Raw genomic sequence first — 18,133 nt, 5'->3', positions numbered from 1 at the left:
GAGCTAACGTTACTGCCTCTAAATCATCTGGCCTTTGAACATAATGGTCTAACATTCCAGAAGCGAAAACATCCATACTATCTTTGGACAATTGTTCAAGCTCAACTTTGCTTTTGAGAATATGAACACGATTTTCGGGCACATTTGTATTAACATAAATGCAAGCCCGACTACACCTGGAGACTGGAATTTGTAAAGCACTATAAGCCGCTTCCTGCGCGCTTACCTCGTGCGCGTTCAAAAACTGATTAGCAATCACCTTCAACTTTTGCTTCACCGTGCATTTATCTGACTGCGCTCGTTTAGCAGCTTCACGCAGAAGCATTGACATACCACGCTGAGATTTCCCTATATAAGACACGATATACATAACCAGAGCGTAAGGATCAAGAACAAACTGAATGTCCATATTCGCTTGCCAGAGGCGCAAAGTGCACGGGTTGTACGGATTAACCCTAGTATCTTTAGGGTGTCTTTTCAATAAAACCACTTTCCTTTTGATATCATACGTAATAGCTCTAATATAATCATCTTCAGTTATACGCAACTTTTCCAACAACTCCTCAAAACTATCTACCCACAATTCTTTTTCTTTCGATTGCAAAAGCTCACGCAATTTCTTGGAATTGTTCTTACACTTAAGTTCTTCGTCAAGAGTACCGGGTTCTCTTAAACTCGGATCATAAATAATAGTTCTAGGCATGGGAGGAAATGGAATTCCAAAACGACAAACTGAACTATCATTAACCTTCTTCCTACACGTTGTCGTGTGTTTATGCATTTGCAATGACGTTAACAAATCCCCATTATCATCGTTCAATTTACCAGCGCAAGAAATAACTTTATCAATATATTCCTCTACCTCTTTAACATTTGACAAGTCACCTTTAAGCTTCGGCGCATCTTTAATCCAAATCAACCCATGTTGATGAGGAGAGCCTCTTTGCTGTATTTCAACCCTGAAGTAATAATCTTCAATAACACCAAGAGGGCCTAGCTTTTGCAGAGCTTTAAGAAGAGCCCGAAAACGGTGGTCAAAATATCTAGCACAAGTAACAGGATCATCCTGAATCAACTTTGCTTTTTCCGAAAAACTTAAATTGCCAATATCATCATTCGCTAAGCGATCCTTACCCGAGGTCACCCTCAATATGTTCAAAAGCTCAGGCCATTTGCCTTCCGCAGCTGAAAACGTTATAAAAAAGGTAGCCGTACCAAGCTGCCTAATCATAGCCATTAACTCTTTCTGCCTATGCTGCCAATATGAAGGCGAGGACTGCAAATTTTCTAATACTCTAAAACCATCATCCTGCTTAACAATTGAATCGAGTGCACCAGCAGACGATAAAAACCCAGCAGTGTAGTTTGAGCCATCTTTTCTCTTGGTTTTTCTCATACAAACTTGTATGGAATCTCTAACTTTCATAGTTTCCAACTTAACAAAAGTGTAAAACAATTTAGACGGATTTTTAGCACAACGCCTATCAATATTACGAAGCTCCCACTTAGCAATGTCCCCAAAACTACCTTTAACTTTAAGGTCTCTCTTCTGACCCACATAAATACTGGGGAATGACAATTCCTCCGCGTCCTCGTCATAGAGTAAAGACATTGGCGTTTGACGTTCACCAGGAGCAAACTTAACATGCATGGTATTAGTGGGTAGGAAATCAGACAATGACACTAACAACGTGTCTTGATTCCCAACTGGGAATGAATTAACTTCGTTAGATTCATTCCAAATTTCATCGCTATCATTCTCATTCTCTACATTCATTGACCCTTGTGGGTTTTCACTTAATGTATCACCATGGTTTAACTGACGGTCATTTTCGTCAACAATAAATTCAAGTTCTTCTGGAATTGGATCTAATATATCGCTCCTAACGGTTATCCCATGCTTAATATACAACGGTGTTTTCACCAAAACCTTAAGAGCTTCGTGCATTTTTTTCGGCCTAACAGTTTCATACAAATAGGGTGTATTATATTGCATTCTCCTCATAAACTCAATTTGAATAGTATCTGTTTCACGAGGTAACCGTGGTAACACTGACACTGTAGACTCTACATTTATAGGAACGTTGACCACGTTTCCCTTAATCCCCCTTTGTTGATCACAACCTAACCTTCTTATTTGCATAAAAGGTATTCGTGGTGAGATCATTCTTTCCTCTAAATTTGACAAATTAACTAGTTCTACCGGAATTTCGGGAAACTCAAAGCCATTTTCTTTGGAAAACTTGGGTATTTCGTTTTTCTTTACAGCTTTATTACAAGCACTGCATAAAAATACTCTGTCACTCAGCTCACGACGGTGAATACCGGGGACAGCCAAAAACACCGCAGACTTAACTAAGCTACCAGATGCTTTAAAAAAAAGATTTGAGCATCCTTCACATGGCCACGTTGGACCTTCTTTAATGGTATCAAAATACGTCTGCTCTATAACTAAAGGATTTGCTCTCCTTTCTGCCACAGACAATCTGTTTCTAGAACGTTCAGAGTTCCTAAACTCGACATTTGCACGACTTTCAGCCATAGCCGACTGGTTTTTAGCTACTTCAGTGTTTCTATACTCTACATCTTGGCGTTTTCTAGCCATACCCAACTGATTCCTCGCACGTTCTGCTTCAACGTAGTCTAAATCTTGGCGTTTACTAGCCATACCGAACTGATTTTTCACACGTTCTGCTTCAACGTAGTCTAAATCTTGGCGTTTTCTAGCCATACCCAACTGATTCCTCGCACGTTCTGCTTCAACGTAGTCTAAATCTTGGCGTTTACTAGCCATACCCAACTGATTTTTCACACGTTCTGCTTCAACGTAGTCTAAATCTTGGCGTTTACTAGCCATACCCAACTGATTTTTCACACGTTCTGCTTCAACATACTCTAAATCTTGGCGTTTACTAGCCATACCCAACTGATTTTTCACACGTTCTGCTTCAACATACTCTAAATCTTGGCGTTTACTAGCCATACCCAACTGATTTTTCACACGTTCTGCTTCAACATACTCTAAATCTTGGCGTTTACTAGCCATACCCAACTGATTTTTCACACGTTCTGCTTCAACGTAATCTAAATCTTGGCGTTTTCTTGCCATACCCAACTGATTTTTCACACGTTCTGCTTCAACGTAATCTAAATCTTGGCGTTTTCTTGCCATACCCATCTGATTTCTTACACGTTCTGCTTCAACGTGCTCCAAATCTTGGCGTTTACTAGCCTTACTTAATTGGTCCTTAACTCTTTCGCTTGCTCTATACCATTCATCAAGCCTTTTCATTCGCTTAGTAAGTATACCATACTGATTTTCCCTTTCACGATATGACTCATTCTCTCGCTTCTTTGCCATAGATCGCGCCTCCTTCATTCTAAACTCTTCATTTTGTCTCAAAATTCTCATTCTTTCTAACGGATACACATTACCATGAGACGTAGAAGGTAATTGTTCATCGTTCGCTATCATTATAGAACTAGCCGATTCATTATTAACTAAATTCATCGATTCGTCGGTTGTAATTACCCCGACTCCTAAAGCGCTTTCACTTGAACTTCCGTCTAATGCATTATCCTTAGTACTACCGTGACCAACAGGCGACTCAATAGAACTAACACACAAATTAGGACTAGAAGTACTAGAAGCTGCACTTTCAGCCTTAGCTTTTTTCTGAGCTGCTAAAACTCTCCTCCTTTCATTTTCTCTTTTCTTAAACTCTGGATCTGACCTTTTTGCCCTCATCCTTTCCCTCGCTTTACGCTTTCGCATTTCATCTTTACTCTCAACATTATCTTCCTCCATTCTATATACAAAGCTTCAAATACTCACATAAATCCACAGTACTTCTAACTTTCAACAACAATAATTCCAACTCTAAACAACAATAATTCCAACTCTCAACAACAATAATTTACTAGTAGTTTTACTTACAGCCTACTGGCATAGGAATTCTTATTAAGAATAGCTCCGGCGGATTAAAAAGATCTATTTACAACTAGGTGGGCGTATCAACTCTGCCGTCTCGTTAAAATTAAAAAATATCTTTTATATTTTTGGTTTGACTGTTATCTACAGCTAGATGGTTTTTAGTCAAACGAACAAGAAGCATAAACCCATCAGTGGAAGCTTTACCATTATTTAATACATATCAAAAATTTTTGCTTAGAATATAATGTCTACTGGTAGCTTCAAAATGCATTTTTTTAACGCTGACTAACAGTTGGCACAGTTTCGCAAAGCAATCTTGGAATTAAAATTCATATAATTTTTAAATAAAGAAAGTCTATTTTGGCCCGAGAAACAGGGAAAAAAAGAAATGGCCTAATTTTTTTACATTCACACACAAACGATTAAAAATATGCGGTTTTCCATTGTCTGCTAGCAATCTACCACTATGGAGCAATATTAAAGGAGTTATTAATAAAATAAATAAGATCTAATGACATTTTCGTTCTCACTCCACTCCAGTGACATTACTCCACAGAAAATGGCAACGGAAAAAGAAATTTGTCGCTATTTTTTGGATATAAACACAAAACAATCAGGGAGTATGGACTAAGGAATATAAGCTTTACCCTTTTTGCATTATGTTGCATTATACATTTTGTTGTTAATTTCCTATATTATGAAAGAAAAACCGTTTCCGCTCATAAGAGTGGAAATGGTTGGTCTTTCATAACATAGTGTCACACCAGAACCTGCGCTTGTCATTTTCCCAACTAACATGTCTCTTAAAATTCTCGCGTGATCAACTGGGTTCACGCCAATAAAATAGATATAGTCCCATCAGAATCAGAAAGAGTTATTTGTAATAATTCCTCCAGGTTCTTTTCGCCAAGCTGAGAACTACGCGTTTTACGTCACGTTATCCAAAAACCCGACTATTTTCTTTGATGACTGCGCTGGCTCAGCGCTGAGCAGCGTGACGTCACAATTCAAAAACCAAATTCCATCCTGTAGGACACTTCTAACAGCGCTGAGCTCTGCTGAACGCGGCACAGATTTCCGCCATGATGCTTTACTTAATTTTAAAATCTAAACCTGATTATTTTAAAGTGTATTTAACTTTCGGTCTTTCTGAACCGTTAATGTCTCTGCATTACAGAAACGAAAAACAAACCCAAGTGTTTACTTTATGGTTCATTAGGCCTATTGACAAATAAAAGTTCATTTAACCGACAAAGTAGCGTTCTTTTTGAAATCACTAAAGAAAGGATTATGCTATAAACAGATTTAGTATAGCTTTAGTAATATGTAAACATCCATTTCAAATAACAAAATTAAAAAAAATCTTTGGAATATCAAAATGAAACAGAGCTTTAAAGCTACAAAAGTACTAAATGCATCATAATTACGAAAAATATTTCCACATATTAATTTTATATTATGGAAAACGGGAATACTAAGGTTCTGAAGGATTTCTTTACACATCAAAACAAAACGAACTTCTAACGCAGCGCACTAGTGTTACAACGGACGGACACATATAGACAAACACATAGACTGCTGTTTTACCCTTTCCGTGTTAATTTTGAGTTGAGAGACTTGATTATCTTAAATATTAAAATAAATATAATTAATATTAAATATTTTCTTCGATAGTTGTTCGCCTTATTGAGCGTTACATTGTTTTGAAAAAGAACAATTAAACATTCTTGAGAGACTTGACTAATATTGGCGTTTGAAATGAAGCATACGCCGGTTGCTTCGCCTTCATCAAATAGGTAGTATATAAGGGTGTCGAATCGCAGCTATGGATAAGAACAGCGCAATTGCGTGAACCTTTGGTGGAAGCCCCACCATTGGGAGGCCGGACGTTTCTCGTAACCCTGGCCGATCGCCGCGTATGTCTTAACCTTAAGGATGATGGTGGTGTTTGAAGCCAGGTGTACAGACTGGTGTCCATGTGGGATGGACAAAAACCAAGACCAGAAGATGGTGGTGTTAGAAGCCAGGTGTACAGACTGGTGTCCATGTGGGATGGACAAAAACAAAGACCAGAAGATGGTGGTGTTAGAAGCCAGGTGTACAGACTGGTGTCCATGTGGGATGGACAAAAACAAAGAACAGAAGATGGTGGTGTTAGAAGCCAGGTGTACAGACTGGTGTCCATGTCGGATGGACAAAAACAAAGACCAGAAGATGGTGGTGTTAGATGCCAGGTGTACAAACTGGTGTCCATGTGGGATGGACAAAAACAAAGACCAGAAAATGATGGTGATGGAAGCCAGTAAGTACAGACTGGTATCTATGTGGAATGGACAAAGACCACAAAATGTTGGTGTTTGAAGCCAATAAGTACAGATTGGTATTCATGTAGAATAGACAATTAACTAGTCAGATGAAGTAATAGTGGGCAGTTGATTTGTGGATAGATTCAAGTTTTGAAATTTCCGGGAACTGTGAATACGGTCCGGAAATAGCGTACACATTTGCTTCAATTCGGAAACTGCGAACACGGTCCCCTGGGGTGTAAGTCAATAACAACAGACAGACACACACACACACACACCCACACACACACACACACACACACACACAGACACGTCGAAATTAGAACCTCTCCGTGACATACGTCACTCGGAGAGGTAAAAATACCATTTAATGACTTATGTAGATTATTGGAAAACGTATGCGAGTTAGAAAAAATGGATACCGCACATACGAAACTACGACGCCCTTACACGTAGCTAATACGTAGCTTTATTTGCATTTCTTGTTCACATCGTTATCGTAAGACTCATGTCGCTTTCCCACAACAACAACAAAAAATAAATTTTATCTTTGTCAATCCCGCAGAGCGGGTTTTGCAGAGCGTCACTGGCACTAGCTTCGATCGGTACAGCTCGCCCCTACAGATTGATTTGAAAATGTTCAATACTACGCGAACCCTTTGGTTTCTGCTCTGCGGATTGTACTTGTCCTGTTCGATATGTGTGGGTACAAGTAGCCAAGTACTGGATCAAAAACTACTTGTGATTTTGTTGGACGGATTTCGATGGGATTATCAAGACTTGGATAGGACCTTGTTGGGATTTCCGAGGATGGAGAGATTGGGAGTTCGGGCCGACTACGTCACTCCCATTTTTCCCTCAACGTCGTATCCTAATTGGTACACCATAGTCACTGGTAAGTTTCAATAATTAATCCCTTGAGGAAAGCTAGGTTTACACTTACCCGCGAGTCTGTTCGTAAGTACAACCCTCTTCAACAACAGTTCGGAGCGATTTCAACAGCCTCGTTGTGAAATACAATTAAAACTAGAAAACAGCTTCTGAAATCCGTTTCTTCAAGAAACCATAGCGTTTGTAATTAGTATTAGTTTCTCAATTATCAGATTTGTTCACACTTAATTTTTTAAAGCGGTTTAAAATGCAACATTTGGCTTTTAACTGGCTTCCGTTGTAAGTGTAAACATGGTTTTAATTACGCGTAATTAGCCTAGATTTAATTTGAACCACTACGTTAATGACTTCCTATTGTCTTAGTGAAATGTGTCGTATCTAGTGTTTCTAAACATTGTGTAGCCCAAAGCAAGGCCAATTGTGTTCACTTGTCTTCTTTAGAATTACAAAATAAATGAAAGAACATTTGTTCGTTAATTTTTTGCCCAAGCGATTGCCGCTGCCATCTAGGGATTATTTAAATCTAATGATTGAAATTACATGTCACGGTTATATTTTTCCGTGTAGGATTGTACGCTGAAAGTCACGGTATTGTTGGCAACTACATGTACGATCCTGACCGCAAAGCTCGTTTCGTCATGGAAGATACGCCACCTTTGGAATTCTGGTGGAACCAGGCGGAGCCCATTTGGACCACGACTCAAAAGAAAGGAATGAACACGGCCGCCCTCTGGTGGGACGGATGCCAAATACCGCACGATAATATTACACCTAGAATTTGTACCGCCTACAAAAACCCCAATGGCTGGAAAACTCTGGACCAGGACGTGTCCGACGCCCTACTCGACAGTCTCAGAAGGTTTCAGAGAAACGAAACCCAGTTTGAATTGGTGTACCACGAGAAGGTCGACCACGTTGGTGAGAATGTTCATTCGAATATTTCTAATCTAGCTTATATAGGTACGAGGACGTGCTGATGGTTTTTTTAACAGACTGCTGGAAACAGGGCAGAGTTTTCAATGTCGATAAACTAATACGCTAAAAATAGTTTTTACAACCAATCCCAAGGAATAGGTTTTGAATAAAACTATGCTTATTTAGGGGCTATTCATAAAGCTATAATATTATGGGTCTAGAACTAGAATATTTTTAATATGCTAAATGGATGGGAGTTCGCCTCTGTCCCAAGCTTCAACAAGGACTCAAGCGTACTTCCCCTATAGTGTTAGTGATGTAACAAACGCGTAGGTAGTATGGTCAAATTTGGTACTTCATGAATTGTAAACGCCTTTTCAGACAATACAACCTTTGACTCAACTGATGGTCAAAACGTTGAGTCAGCACAAATTGGTCAGTGATCAATTTATAATTTTGCGCTTCAACTTGTTCAACGTCTGTTCACACATCTCAACTAGTTTACTTAACCCGAGTTGACTCACTCAAATGAGTCAAAAATTTCAATCATCTGAATAGGTCTTTACGGTGCATAAAAAATACACACAATTCACAAGATAAGGCTAGAATTTAGACCTATAAAGTTTCATGCGCTTTAACGTTAGTTGTCTGTGTTTGGGATACTAAAAAATTATTTCAATCTTAATTTTAGTTCTTTGCATGACTATATTTTATACAGTAAAGCAAACATCGAAATTATTAGTTTTTAGCATTAATGTGTAGCCTACAAATTAACGCCAGAAACTAAACTAAATACTCTTTTCGTATGTTTTAGGGCACAGTAAAGGCGTTCATTCCGTCGAACGACTTGAAGCAGTCCGCGGCGCTGATAAAATTATCAATACACTTTTGGATAATATCGAATGTTTCAACTTAGCAGATCAAGTAGGCCTCATTTAAAACTATCGAAACGCTCTTTCAACCCTCAATAAGATAAAGAACCCTTGTTGAACTAAAATGTCCCATAACTCTTTGTAATGAACTCCTGGTTTAACTTGTTGGGGATTAAAATAATTTACTCTTGTGTTTCACAAAGGGTGCGTTGCGACACATTGAAGTGTCGTGAGATTTTCAGTGAATTTTTAAAAGGAAAGACATTCACGTTTCACAATGTGTCATGCATTTATAATCGGGCAAAAGATGTGTCGCAGCTCCTTAAACTTTCGGAAGTGATTAAGCAAAATGTTCGTTGACTTTCCCTTCATAGGATTAACAGGGGGTTATTTATTGTCAATTTTGGAGGCTCGTATCACTGGTTATATAAGAGATACCGAGATGTCCTTACAGTATGTAATAGTCCTATTTGTTCCTTTTCCAACAATACTAAAAACTTGAGGTTACATCAGACAGAAGCCGAGCAATTAAGCAAAATGTTCGTTAACTTACTTTAGCATCTCACTTATTGTTATTATGTTATTTATGGTAGCGGTTCACTTACTGGTATTACATTATTTATGGTAGCGTTACACTTACTGGTATTACGTTATTTATGGTAGCGTTTCACTTACTAGTATTACGTTATTTATGGTAGCGTTTCACTTACTGGTATTATGTTATTTATGGTAGCGTTTCACTTACTTTTATTATGTTATTATAGTAGCGTCTCACTTACTGGTATTATGTTACTTATGAATTTTTAACTCTATACTTGGGAGGCTCGTTCTATTGAAGATACGGGAATGTCCTTTGAGTATGTTATTGTCCTATTTGTCCCCTTCCCAACGATACCAAAAACTTGGGGTTACATTAATTATTGGCCGAGTAATTAAGCTTATCACTGTACTCTAATGGCTCCCATTGATAACTATGAAGTATGAATAAGCAATGTATTTTCGACCTTAGGTTAACCTGATGATTGTGTCGGACCACGGTATGGCCGATTCGTCTCGATTTAAAATGGTCAATTTCACCAACTCTTACGATCCGTGTGACATCTTGTACATCGTACAAGAAATGACGTACGTCATGATCGAACCTAAACCCGGTCGCGAAGTCAAAGTCTTGAATGATTTGACGCGAGCCAACATCGAAGGAGTCGACATTTACGACAAACGCACCATTCCCGAATTTTATCATATCAAAAATAACAAAAGAACTTATTCAATTTTGATCGAAGCCAGATATGGATATTACGTTTTCAATGTGAAATTCAGATGTTTGTTTAAATTTTGAGATTTGTTTTTAAATGAAGTACTAATTTTTGCAGACGTATACATTTGAACCAACGCCACCCGGCGTAACGGGACCGCCTAAATTTGGGAGTCACGGCTATAACCCTTACTCGACAAGAGATATGAGAGCCATTTTCTACGCTATTGGTCCAGGTAAGATCATCATCGTCTGTGTATTGGGTGTAATTTGTCTCGAATTTAGTAGCGTTTCCCGTGGGTCAGTTAAAGATCAAACGGTGTCGGGACTTTGACCGCGCTATCTGTGGCTGACTCTCTCATGGGGTGGGTGGAAATCGTAGGTATCTGAGCTTGAGATCATACAAGTGGCCCCATCTATCTAGATTTTTTGTCACCGAGTGCATCTTCTAGTCTGTAATGACTGAATACTCTGTTGTTATTGATGCTAGGTAGTCACTGGAATTGGTTAAATTCTTCACCTTATCTATTTCAGCCTTCAAGAAAGGTTATCGAAGTCGACCCTTGGAAATGGTGGATCATTACAACACCATGTGTCACGTCCTGGGCATCGGTCCTTTGCCCAATAACGGGTCGTGGGATCGGGTCAGAGACATGTTCGTCTCTCCCGAGAAGACCGAGACCCAATCGGCGCCCGGAAATGCTTAACAACTCATCGCTTTCCAATCTTGGGTTGTCGTCGCGCAGATGTTGAAATTAATCTCAGATTTAAATTAGGAGATATTATGAAAAGAAATTCCATGATTCAATGTCAGAACTCTAGTTGAAATCTTTTCTTTGCTCAAACACTAATTTTCAAAATATTATTTCACTGAAAGACCGTGTAAGTGACATCGACCTTCGTAATGCTGACGGCGTAATAGACAAGAATATGTTTAGTGAACGACTTTTGAACAAAGTGATAAGTCCAATTTAACAGTAGCGCGGTTCTCTACAAACCTTTTCGATCAATTTGACATTTTCTACAAGATATAGAATATCACAACGCCTTAGTGAAATGATTGACCCATTCAAATTTTAATTCACGAAAGTGTGACGAATTTTGGAAAGAATTTCTTACCAAGTATTAAGTTTTTATCACTGAAATAGAATTTCCATTTTTTTCTTATAATATTGAATTAAAATAATCTTAAGTAATAGTGTTTAGTGGAAATGAAAATGACCTTCAAAACGTGTAAATATTTGACCAATGTGGTCGTATTTTAATAATAAACTTGACGACGTTGGCGCCAACAAATCTGGGAAGTTAACAAACAAACAAACAAACAATCAATTAATTAAACAGTATCAAGATAATTTTCAAATGTCATAAAAAAAACTGTAAGGTGATATGATTCGCCGATCTTAATTACAGAACGAAAGTGCTGCTCCATAATTACAGCTTACAATCTTGGAAAGAATCTATTTCAGCATTGGAAAAGCCCGTTTCTCTATAGAGGTTAAGGTCTCTTCTAAGATTGTAAGCTGGCATTAATGATTATAGAAATTCAATGTGACTGAAATATAGTTTCATCGTAAATAAGTTAAAACATCGAATTGAGTTTAAACATATGAGCCGTAACTTGGGCTAAAAAATTTAGTGAGTTTATTTAGTGGTCAATTTTATCAGCGAGCTTTCTCGTAAGCACCTTGAAGGCCGACATCCAACGAAAATGGTTCAAGGTTCATCAAGAAACGCTTGACGCGACATTGACATATTGTGAACGTGGGTACGTGTTTTAAATAACAAGTATTATTGATTCCAAATTTAAGTACGGTACACTTGGCACCAGCGTATGAGACGCGACTCTAAAGCGACTGGGAAGTAGTTAGGTCACGAGGAGGCAAAGTAGTGAGTTTCAAATTTTGTCCATGTACAAAGAGAAAACAATGTATTTCAGTTTAAATTCTAAATTTTTATTCACCTTAATGTGAGAAGGTAAGAGTTGGCAATCCATAATGTGTAGTATTCATTCATATCCATGGATTGAACTGCCTTCATTTTTGGTGGAACCAGGGATAGATTTAATTTTGGAAGTAGGAATGGAGAACAGAGCAATGCTGGCGCGCGCCAATGTCCCGGACCCCCTTCAACGGAACGGAGAGGGGGGTTAAGAAAGAAGAGGCGGGTCATAGTGACAGAGGTAAAAAGGAATAACGTATTTTTCGCCGTCCCCGCCAGCAACGTCATCAAACGTAGTTTAAGTGAGCCAATAAGATAATTTAATCTTTTCGTTACGTGTTGGAGGGAGGGGCTCTATACTGGGCTATGAGTCGCGCTGAAGTAAATACTAACCGTTCTCCATTCCTGCTTCTAAAGTTACATCTATCCCTGGTGGAAAGCAACTCGAATAACACTTATATTACGATTACTCCGTCTTTAGTTTGACCTGAACTCTTTTCGTTGGAACAGGGCTTTGAAGGAACTGGATGGATTACACACATGGAGGATTCATACCATTTACACCCGGAGGCCGGGCTAGCTGGAAGACCAAAACCCATCTGCTTTTGTCCTCCAGGTAGCCCGGCCTCCTGGTGTAAATGGTATGAATCTTCCATGTGTGTAAACCATCTAATGGTTCTTGAAAAAAAATCCTTAAAAAGTTTGCTTTCCTCTGAGAGGAATTCACAAGGGTCTTCTGCTTGTAACGGTTTTAGTTTCCGAAGACAAAAGAAACCACTTGGAGAAAATGGGGGAAAATGCGAGGCGCATGCGTGTTAGTAACAACGTGGATAAAATGGCAGACTACGGTCTTAGCCTCCGCGTATTTCCTCATTATTTTAGAGGCATCAACTTTGCCATTAAATCTGATCATTTTCGATACATTTTCTTGATTATTTTTCTTAGAAATTTGGAAAAAAGTGTAATAAAATTCATTTGAGCCAGTGGTTTTTTAGTTAGTTCAATTTTGTAGGATTGTACAATTATTTTTTTTTTCATATGATTCTTAAGCCTTTGCACTATGCCTGGATAGTGGATACTGTGTTGTGGTAGTGAGTGGGATGCAAGAATCAGTCGTATAAAGTAAAGAAAGATGGTAAAACAGTGGAAATTAAATTTCACAGAATTGTTGTGAAAAGGAGTTATAAATAGAAAATGTTGGAACTCCAAAGACGGGGATATGTAACATGAATTCCGTTTGTGGGTATCGGACCCTGGTCGGGAATCGGCGGCCCTCGCGGGGAAAGTGCTCTTTTTTTGCGGGGTTGCTCTCGTGGTTTTGCCCGGCCCTGCTTGGATACCGACATTATTTATGAAGCGGAAACTAAGCCTTGGTTATTAAGGGAAATATTTTCGATATTATCATTTTTTAAAGCTAAAATGTGCATGTGTTTTCGCCAGTAGGATTTAAATATAATTCCCATATTTTTACAAACTTCTTTAAGTTCCAATATTTTTAGTTTATCATAGTTTAGATTCAAATTTACTCCGTTATCTACAATCCCAGCTATTTCTCCGTAGGCCGATGGCGTCGTCTGCTACTTTATCCACGACGCATGACAAGCGCATGCGCGCATAAATTTGCGAAAAGGTCTATTAAAGCTACGTAAAAAGGAGGGAAAGTGGAACAGTGCTCGATATATGGACTTTTGAACCGCACTATTAAAGGAGCTTACTGGAACACTGACTAGGTCAGATATTTATTAATAATATACGTTTAAAGGGACTGCGAAGAATTTATCGGCGGGCGGGTGAAAAGTATTTGAATTAGGTCACAGGCACCACGTGACAACAAGATACAAAGACTCCTCATAGAATGGGACTGGACACTAAGTCCTTGTTTTTCGCGAGATTGCAGTTCCAATACACCCTAAAAGAAAATCGTTCAAATTTCCTAACCGTCTTTTGAGGATTGACAGAGCATTCTGGGTAATCAGTATATTAATCTGATTGGTTTAGACGGCTATGGGCCGATTTTGCGCAGTAGTGGCTAGGAGTATTTAATGGCGGAAGTCGGGATCTGAAGTTTCGAGTTAAAATAATTTAGGAACTGGTTTAGAGCTTTACCACAAGCTCACAACTTAATTACCTTGTTGTTTTTGAAATGGAGTCTGAAATCGTAGAAAGGTAAGGAGATTTCCTAAGCTTGTCATTGAAAATTTTGAAATTACACAGTTTTAGATTTTGGCAAAGGCTTAGTAAAGTTTTTATAATTTCAGACCTGCTTTGGCAAACCTTTCAAATGAAGTTTACGCCATTCCAAAAGGAAACTGGACGAAACTTCTCAAGAATATCCCTAATACTTTCAATGATCAAACTATTCATAGGCACCATTTTTCAAGAAAGAGCGGGAAGCATAAACTAAAAGGCTATCGAATGTTCAAAGCGCAAAAAGTAACCAACGTTTTAATATCTCACGAGAAGAGTAGATCAATCTCTCATGTCAAATCTAAAGTCCACGCTTCATATACTGCTAAATCCATTTATTCTGTTCATATTGTAATGGATTCTGTTAGTGGCAATATAAAGAAAGGGGCTTGTGAATGTAAATCAGGTCAAGGAGGGGTTTGTTCTCATGTGGCTGCAACATTGTGGTTTCTCTGGGACTGTATCATGCAAGGTTTGACATTCATTCCGAATGATGTTTCACGAACTGACATTGCCCAAAAATGGGGGAAGCTGAACGTGAAGAATAATTTGTCCACAACGAACTTCAGTATTTTAAATTTTACAAAGCATACTCCTGGGAAAGAAGTTAGTAAAAGAAGCTCAAGGAAGCTGTGTGTGTCAAATTACGTTTCTTTGCCTGTTAACCCTTCTTTCGAAGAAAACAAGTCTCAACTAGAGAAGTTGGAAGTGGATTTTAAATCTCAAAACAAAAGGAGAATGTGGCAGGTGATCTTAAGACAGGAAAATCATATGCCATCAGAATTCATTCCAATCACCTATGGTCATATTGTTAACCAAAATGATATTTGTATTGACGAGTCTTTGAACAGCGAAATAGAGAGGCTAAAACTACCTACGCAGCTTATACATAGAAGTTCAGAATTGGATTTTCCAGAATCAGTTAAAGTGACTGTAGAAGAATCAAGGAAAATAGAAGAATACACAAGAGAGCAGTCTTCATGCCAATTATGGAAAACTGAAAAGAAATCTAGGGTGACTACATCACATTTTGGGTCAATCATTAAAAGAAAAGCGAAAGTGACCCCACAATTTGTTGCGACAGTTCGTGGCGGTGTAGATATAAGCAAATTAAAGTATGTAAGAGAAGGCTTAGACAATGAAGCAACTGCTCTTCAAAAATATTGTGCAATGAAAAACAACAAGGTTAAAACCTTCAAAGTTGGGTTAATTATTAATCCAGGTATGCCTGCGTTAGGTACGTCTCCAGATGGGCTCATTTATGATGAAGATATTAAAGAGTTTGGCCTCATAGAAATTAAGACCCTAGCAAAGGCTAAAGAACTCGGACTCAGTATTGACGAAGCTATTGCTGGAAACAATCTGAAAACCAAAATATGTTTGAAAAGAGACGTAACAGGAAAAGTCATTTTGAACCGCACTCATAATTATTTTTATCAAGTGCAAGGCCAGTTAGGCATAACTGGTTTGTCATGGTGCGATTTCTTTGTCGACACAGGAGTGGACTGTTTTTGTGAAAGAATCCAGTTTAACCAAGAATTATTTTTTGAATCAATGTTGCCAAAACTTGAATCCTTTTACTTTGATCATTTTTTAATTAATGTTTAGCTAAATTGTGATTAACATTTGTGATAAAGGTACAAAGCTTTAAAGAAACTGTTCCTATTTACATTTAACAAAGCTAGTTGTGATAAAAACACAAAGTACAAATTCCTTCGTTGCTCAATAAAAACTTTTAAAATTCCATATCCACTTGAATTGGGCATTCTTTTCTGTCTAAAAGTGGTTCATTTATAAAATTTTGCAGGTAGCAACAAATGTACCAAATTTTTTCTAAACTTGCATGCATTGAATTGGGAAACGTAAATTTAAGAATACGGAAACTTTTAATCTCTTTGATAACTCTTTCTATGTGAATTCTTACATTCGCAATTTCTCGAGTTCTAACTTCATCTGATAATGATAATTGTTTCCTACCACCTAAGAATGGGGGAATGTTTAGATCTACTCCTTTGGCAGCTAATAGATCATGTATTAAAAATCCTCGGTCCGCAAGAACCATGTCACCTTTTTCCAATTTTTCCAGAAGACCACTTTTGGCAGTTATTTCCACATCACTTTCTCTACCTGGAGCTAAGGGGGAGATAAATGATATAAAACCATTTGGCGTAGCTCCTATAAGAGCTTTTGCTGTCGTATGCCGCTTGTAATTTGAGTAGGTATCGCACTGAGTACCATAGTCAGAGGGCCTTTCAATAAAAAACTCAGTGCAATCAATGATAACCCTGGTTGTTGGAAATTTTTCCTTAAATTCATTTGGCATGTACTCGTTTATAACTTGTCTTGATGGCCAGATAGGGATGATGGTTAGCTTTCTGTATAATAAATCTAACCATGTAGTTATGTAATTACTAACACTAGTCAGAGATATTTGAAAGCGGTAAGCCAAGTCTTGGTTTAGAAGCCCAACTCTCAGTTTACATAATGTTAAAAATAACTGGTCCTTAAATTCTATAACCATAGGCCTTCCTCGAGAAGATTCATTCCTTTCCGTTGACCTTATATAGCCACCTCCTTTACTATAGAGTGAAACATTAGGTAACGCTGGTTCAATTTGTCGGTATAGAATATTCAGATCTTCAAGGCAAGAAAATCCGGTATAAAATCTTAACATCTTATCGCTTTTCGAGACATTTTCCAAACGAAATTTATTATTTTGACTTTCGGACTCTTTTTTCTTAACATCCTCTTGTAATCGCTGAAGTTGTATTTTCAACTGGGCGTTCTCTGTTCTTAAACAAACAATGGATTTTTCTGATTCCATCAAATCCTGCTGCAACTTTTTCTCGTTGATCCTAATCAAATCCAACTGTTTTCGAAGTTCATTAACTTGGATATTAATACCAGAAGAATATGGGTGTTCTGTAATGAAATTACAAATGTAATAACCACTTATGTATTTTACTATTCTTGCCTTAATAAGCGGAAGATATCAATGTCGCAGCTGAGGAAAGCTATACTTCTCAAGCTCTAACAGTGGCATCTTTGCTCATGGCTAGAGGAATACCTAAATGAAACATTTGCAGATTATTTTTATTCTTTACAATGGTTTTGACAGGGCTTGTTTCTTGCATGGACACTTTCGAACCCAGCTCTACTTCCGCTCCTATCTCCATAAGAATTCCTTTCGGATCGCTATCCAACACAACTATGTCCGAGATGAAAATGTTTTTTGGCAGTACATAATTGCCGATATATATTGGAACTTTGTCTTCATACTTCCGTTTTCCATCGTGATTAAAATGAAGGCCACAAACAGCACTATATTTTTTTGGTTGCCATCTTAGTTTTTTCGACGATCTAGGTTGATTATCACCATCCATATCAAAACTAAGCTGAATTCTGGCGATCCATTCTTCCTTAAGGGCAACATCATTAGGAAAAACAGAAAAACTTATCTTTTTATCAACTAGGTCACGGTGAACACGTGAATAACTCTTGCAGTTGTGTACACAACATGCTGTACCACGGTGACTAGTCATTGTTAATAATTTGTTTGTAACCACTTAAGTTCTAATACACTAACAGTTCACTAAGCCTTGAACTTTTTTGAAATTGAAAGAGCAGACGAATAAATTTATTCAACGAAACCTTTCGCCACTAGATGGCGTTGGTACTCTATTCGAAAAAATCCCGACTCGGCGATATAAGGTGTCCAGCTTGTTTATTTTCTTTAAGGGTCTATTCCTCGAAGTGCTTGTTTTCGAGATAAAAGATACTAAGCTTCTTTGAACCACGCTTATCCTCTGTCACGTGACTCTGACGTATATTA

General features: G+C 38.0%; 3 protein-coding genes across 3 annotated transcripts; 2 read left to right on the top strand and 1 right to left on the bottom strand.

The window, feature by feature from the left end:
- Positions 1-6,626: 6,626 nt before the first annotated feature.
- On the top strand, positions 6,627-11,469 carry LOC149647423 (glycerophosphocholine cholinephosphodiesterase ENPP6-like). Its single transcript, XM_089850257.1, has 7 exons — positions 6,627-6,739; positions 6,806-7,135; positions 7,699-8,049; positions 8,861-8,970; positions 9,928-10,227; positions 10,292-10,409; positions 10,708-11,469. Exons 2-7 carry the CDS (start codon positions 6,877-6,879, stop codon positions 10,878-10,880), a joined length of 1,311 nt encoding a protein of 436 aa, XP_089706383.1. The 5' UTR covers positions 6,627-6,739; positions 6,806-6,876; the 3' UTR covers positions 10,881-11,469.
- Positions 11,470-14,019: 2,550 nt separating this feature from the next.
- LOC149647422 (uncharacterized) lies at positions 14,020-16,053 on the top strand. The gene is made up of 2 exons (XM_089850250.1): positions 14,020-14,280; positions 14,373-16,053. The coding sequence occupies exons 1-2, from the start codon at positions 14,258-14,260 to the stop codon at positions 15,907-15,909; spliced, it is 1,560 nt and encodes a 519-aa protein (XP_089706376.1). The 5' UTR covers positions 14,020-14,257; the 3' UTR covers positions 15,910-16,053.
- Positions 15,810-18,047, bottom strand: LOC149647421 (uncharacterized). Its single transcript, XM_089850249.1, has 2 exons — positions 17,369-18,047; positions 15,810-17,223 (listed from the first exon to the last, which is right to left on the bottom strand). The coding sequence occupies exons 1-2, from the start codon at positions 17,841-17,843 to the stop codon at positions 16,037-16,039; spliced, it is 1,662 nt and encodes a 553-aa protein (XP_089706375.1). The 5' UTR covers positions 17,844-18,047; the 3' UTR covers positions 15,810-16,036.
- Positions 18,048-18,133: the final 86 nt, after the last annotated feature.

The sequence above is a fragment of the Phalangium opilio genome, unplaced genomic scaffold (assembly GCF_054372755.1).
Source record: "Phalangium opilio isolate 3A_F unplaced genomic scaffold, DU_Popi_V2 ptg000089l_1, whole genome shotgun sequence".
Classification (NCBI taxonomy): domain Eukaryota; kingdom Metazoa; phylum Arthropoda; class Arachnida; order Opiliones; family Phalangiidae; genus Phalangium; species Phalangium opilio.
The sequence above is the reverse complement of the archived record's forward strand: the minus strand, read 5'-3'. Positions and strand labels throughout refer to the sequence as shown.

Excerpts from the sequence above, each read along its gene's own strand:
- LOC149647421 (XM_089850249.1), bottom strand. The coding sequence starts at position 17,843 with ATGACTAGTCACCGTGGTACAGCATGTTGTGTACACAACTGCAAGAGT. Across the intron at positions 17,224-17,368 it reads TCTGCAAATGTTTCATTTAG|AACACCCATATTCTTCTGGT; the intron begins GTATTCCTCTAG and ends ATTTCATTACAG.
- LOC149647423 (XM_089850257.1), top strand. The coding sequence starts at position 6,877 with ATGTTCAATACTACGCGAACCCTTTGGTTTCTGCTCTGCGGATTGTAC. Across the intron at positions 7,136-7,698 it reads TTGGTACACCATAGTCACTG|GATTGTACGCTGAAAGTCAC; the intron begins GTAAGTTTCAAT and ends TTTTCCGTGTAG. Across the intron at positions 10,410-10,707 it reads TTTCTACGCTATTGGTCCAG|CCTTCAAGAAAGGTTATCGA; the intron begins GTAAGATCATCA and ends TATCTATTTCAG.
- LOC149647422 (XM_089850250.1), top strand. The coding sequence starts at position 14,258 with ATGGAGTCTGAAATCGTAGAAAG. Across the intron at positions 14,281-14,372 it reads GAGTCTGAAATCGTAGAAAG|ACCTGCTTTGGCAAACCTTT; the intron begins GTAAGGAGATTT and ends TTATAATTTCAG.